The sequence below is a fragment of the Priapulus caudatus genome, unplaced genomic scaffold, assembly GCF_000485595.1.
Source record: "Priapulus caudatus unplaced genomic scaffold, Priapulus_caudatus-5.0.1 Scaffold186, whole genome shotgun sequence".
Classification (NCBI taxonomy): domain Eukaryota; kingdom Metazoa; phylum Priapulida; class Priapulimorpha; order Priapulimorphida; family Priapulidae; genus Priapulus; species Priapulus caudatus.
The window spans coordinates 339654-343399 of NW_014577247.1; the positions used below are offsets into that span (position 1 = coordinate 339654).

General features: G+C 52.2%; 1 protein-coding gene across 1 annotated transcript in view; it reads right to left on the bottom strand.

Moving 5' to 3' along the window:
- Positions 1-3746, bottom strand: part of LOC106806924 (eukaryotic translation initiation factor 5B-like) — an 11211-nt gene continuing 7465 nt past the window's right edge. The window contains exon 3 of the mRNA XM_014809095.1: positions 1-332. Within this exon, the coding sequence (XP_014664581.1) occupies positions 225-332 (108 nt within the window). The 3' untranslated portion in view covers positions 1-224. The remainder of the gene's footprint in view (positions 333-3746) is intronic.

Below are 3746 nucleotides of genomic sequence, written 5' to 3' on the forward strand. Positions count from 1 at the left end.
GGTGACACGGTTGATGACGACGACGACAATGCGTGGTGACACACACGATAACGACGACGACAACGCGTGGTGACACAGACGATGACGACCAAGACAACGCGTGGTGACACGCACGATAACGACGACAACGCGTGGTGACACGGATGATGACGACCAAGACAACGCGTGGTGACACGGACGATGACGACGACGACAAGGCGCGGGGGCGACGACGACAGACAATGTTATAGAATTTCGAAGAGTTTCTTCAGGTCGATGATCAGCTGCCAGTCGGTCTTCTGCACGTCGTCTCGGAAATACTTCTTCAACGTGTCGATGGACTCTCGCGTGATCTGCAATATATTAATATCGATATAAAGATATATATATAAACACACGCACGCACGCACGCACGCACGCACGCACGACAAGCACACACACACACACACACACACACACACACACGCTATTATGTAAAGCGCACCGATGAGAGAGCAGAGAGAGAGAGAGAGAGGAGAAGAGACGAGAGAGAGAACCAGGAGATGATGGAGAGAGAGAGTGAGATTGAGATTTGAGAGGGCGGGGGGGGGGGGGAGGGGGGGAGAAAAGAGGGCAAGCGAGCAAGAACCGAGGAAAGAGAGGAAGAATAAGAGAGACAGAGAGAGAGTGAGAGAGTGAGAGAGAGAGAGAGAGAGAGAGAGACCGAGAGAGAGAGAGGGCGCGCACGAGAAAGAGAGAGAGCGAGAACGTGAGAGAGGGCGCTCGCGAGAAAGAGAGAGAGAATGAATGAGAAAAGAATGAAGGGAAAGAGGAGACAGGGGGAGACAGGGGAAGATAGATGGAGGGAAAGAGGGGGGGAGAGAGAGGGAGAAAAGATAGAGCGAGAGAGAGGAAGAGAGAGGGTGGACGAGAGGAAACGAGGTGCTGAGAAGCACAGAGCAGAGGAGAGAGAGAGACAGAGAAGAGAGAGAGAGAGGAGAGAGAGATAGAGGAGAGAGAGAGAGAGAGACGATGACGAGAGAGCAGACGAGACGAGACGAGAGATACGAGACGAGAGAGAGAGAGAGAGAGAGAGAGAGAGACAGACAGAGAGACCTAACGCACACCTGCTGGCACGCAGACACGCACACGGAGACAGCAAAGGCAAGCAGAGCCTCGAGGCAAGGAAACAGATTTTGGGGAGTGGAGATTTTCCGCTTACTGAACAAAGTCATTCCGACAAGGAGACAAAGCTGCCTATTTGTACTTTCTGCACCAACGACAAAAAACCCAAACAATGCTATACAAATCCCCAACGGTTGTGCAGAGGAAACGGGAAAAACGGAAAAAAAACATGATATATGGCCAGCTTGTATATCTGCGACCCAGTGCCTTATTGCAGTAGGTGGTACAAAAGACTAAGTGCCAGCCACTGTTACAACGAGCGACCCGGTGTGTCTATGGTTCACCCACGGTCTGTATCTCCCGCCCACTGTCTTCTTCTCCCACACACTGCCTCTCTTCCTCCCACACACTGCCTCCCCCTTCCACCTACTGTCTCTTCCTCTCACCCACTGCCACTGCTTCCACTCACTGTCTCTCCTCTCCCACATACTTTCTCTCCCTTCCACCCTTCCACCTTTCTAACCCGCTTGCCTCTCTCACCGGCTACCTCGCTCTCACAGCCGCGGGGGTAAACGCGAGCATTAATCTCTTTCGCCGTGTATAGCTGTGAACACGCGTTGCGGCATTTGTAGCGCGTGTGTCACGGCGCGCTCGCGCAGGTGCGACAAGGGCACGGCGAGATAACAGCAGCCAACACTAAATCCTCGCTTACGCGCGCGGCCGCGACAGCAGCAGCAGCAGCAGCAGCAGCAGCAATACACCGGAGCAGGGATAAACCATCCTCTCTCTCTCTCTATGTGGGCCTCGTTTCCTGCTTATGCATGCATGCACGCGCGCGTGCGTGCGTGCCGCGCCATTGTTACGGTCGCCGCGCGCCGAGCAGGCTGTATCGTCAACGGCGCCGGCTCCTGCGGACGACCGCGGGAGAGTTCCCTCCCGAGTTACGAACATCGGTGTTCGAATACCGTCCGTGCGCGAGTCGATAGCTTGGAACTCGGAGCTCGATGGCTGGGTGCGTGCGTGCGTGCGTGCGCCTGGTGGGCCGTTCGTTGGTCGCCTTCATGAATATTAAAACAAATGATGACGCATCGTACGTAAGGCCGTAAATCTGATCCGGAGACGTACGGATGCGGATCCGGATCCGGAACGGTGCATGCCTAACTGTTTTCTCACACACTTCCCCTGCAGCCCGCATGCCTGCCTGCACATCCCTTCCGCCCGCCTGCCTGCCTACCCCTCCTGCCTGTCCGACCGCCTGCCTAGCTGCCTGTTTCTCCCGCCTGCCTGCCCGTCCCTCTCGCCAGTGTGTCTGCCTGCATGCCCGCCTAGTTTCCTGTCTGCCCCTCCTACCTATCTGCCTGCTTTTCAGTCTGTCTGCCATCCTGCCTGCCTGCCTGCCTAATATAACCCCCCTCCACCCACAACAACATGTAAACACTCGACCCATGTACCTTTATAACCCCTCACTGACCGACAAAAACACGTAAACACTCCACATGTAAACACTTATCACCCATTTACGTATGTAACCCGCATCGACGTACAATAGCATGTAAACACTCACTACCGATGTAATGATCTATATACCCCACCTCTACCTACGACATGTAAACGCTCTACACCGTTCTACCTAACACCCACGCACACTCACCAGCACGCATGCTGACGACCGTATATAACCTTCGGCATCGCACATGAGTGCCGCACAGCCACTGACATTTAGAAAATTAACATCTACCTAATCTAGCTGTCACGCCTGAAGTGGCAAGCACGCACTGATTACAATAACATCTCCCAGTCTTCTCCTCTTTTCTCCTCCGACTCCATTGGTGACAATACCACCTCCCAGCCTCCTCCTTTTCCATCCACACTGATGTCAATAACACCTCACAACCTCTTCCCTCTCTTCCTCCTCATCCTCCTCCTCCATTCCAACTGATGACAATAACACCTTCCGCTTTCATCCTCTTAGTCCTTGTTCCCCATTCTCCCCCTTCTCCTCCGCCTCCATCTCCACTCTCATTGATGACAATAATATTATGACCTCTTCCTCGGCCTCCTGCTCCATATACCTCCTCTTCCTCGGCCTCCTGCTCCATCTACCTCCTCTTCCTCGGCCTCCTACTCCATCTACCTCCTCTTCCCTCTCCTCATCCTCCTCTTCTTCTTCCTCGTCATGCACCTCCTCCTCTACTACGTGTGGGTGTGCGTTGTTGATGCAATAAATTATATTACGTGATGAGCGCGTGGGTGTGTGCGCTTATGAACACCTGCTAGGCTGTCATACGCAGTTCTATTGCTTCAGATCCGCCTGTGTATGCATACGAGTGTGCGATCGCGTGTCACTCCATGCAACATAAACACCTGCCGACTCGTACATACGCACACAACTGGAACACAGACGTTCACATGAACGTACTACATAACATGGCAACATGTTTTGACAATCGCAAACATATCACATCATCATGAATATCAGAATTCCTATATACGAACAGCCGGATTTACGCACATCCGGATTTATATATCAAATTAAATATATAATAGAGAATTCATGATGATGTCATATGTTTGCGATTGTCAAAACATGTTGATGTTATGTAGTCAGCTTATGAGAATCATATATATATATATATATATATATGCACCCGCGCATGCACACA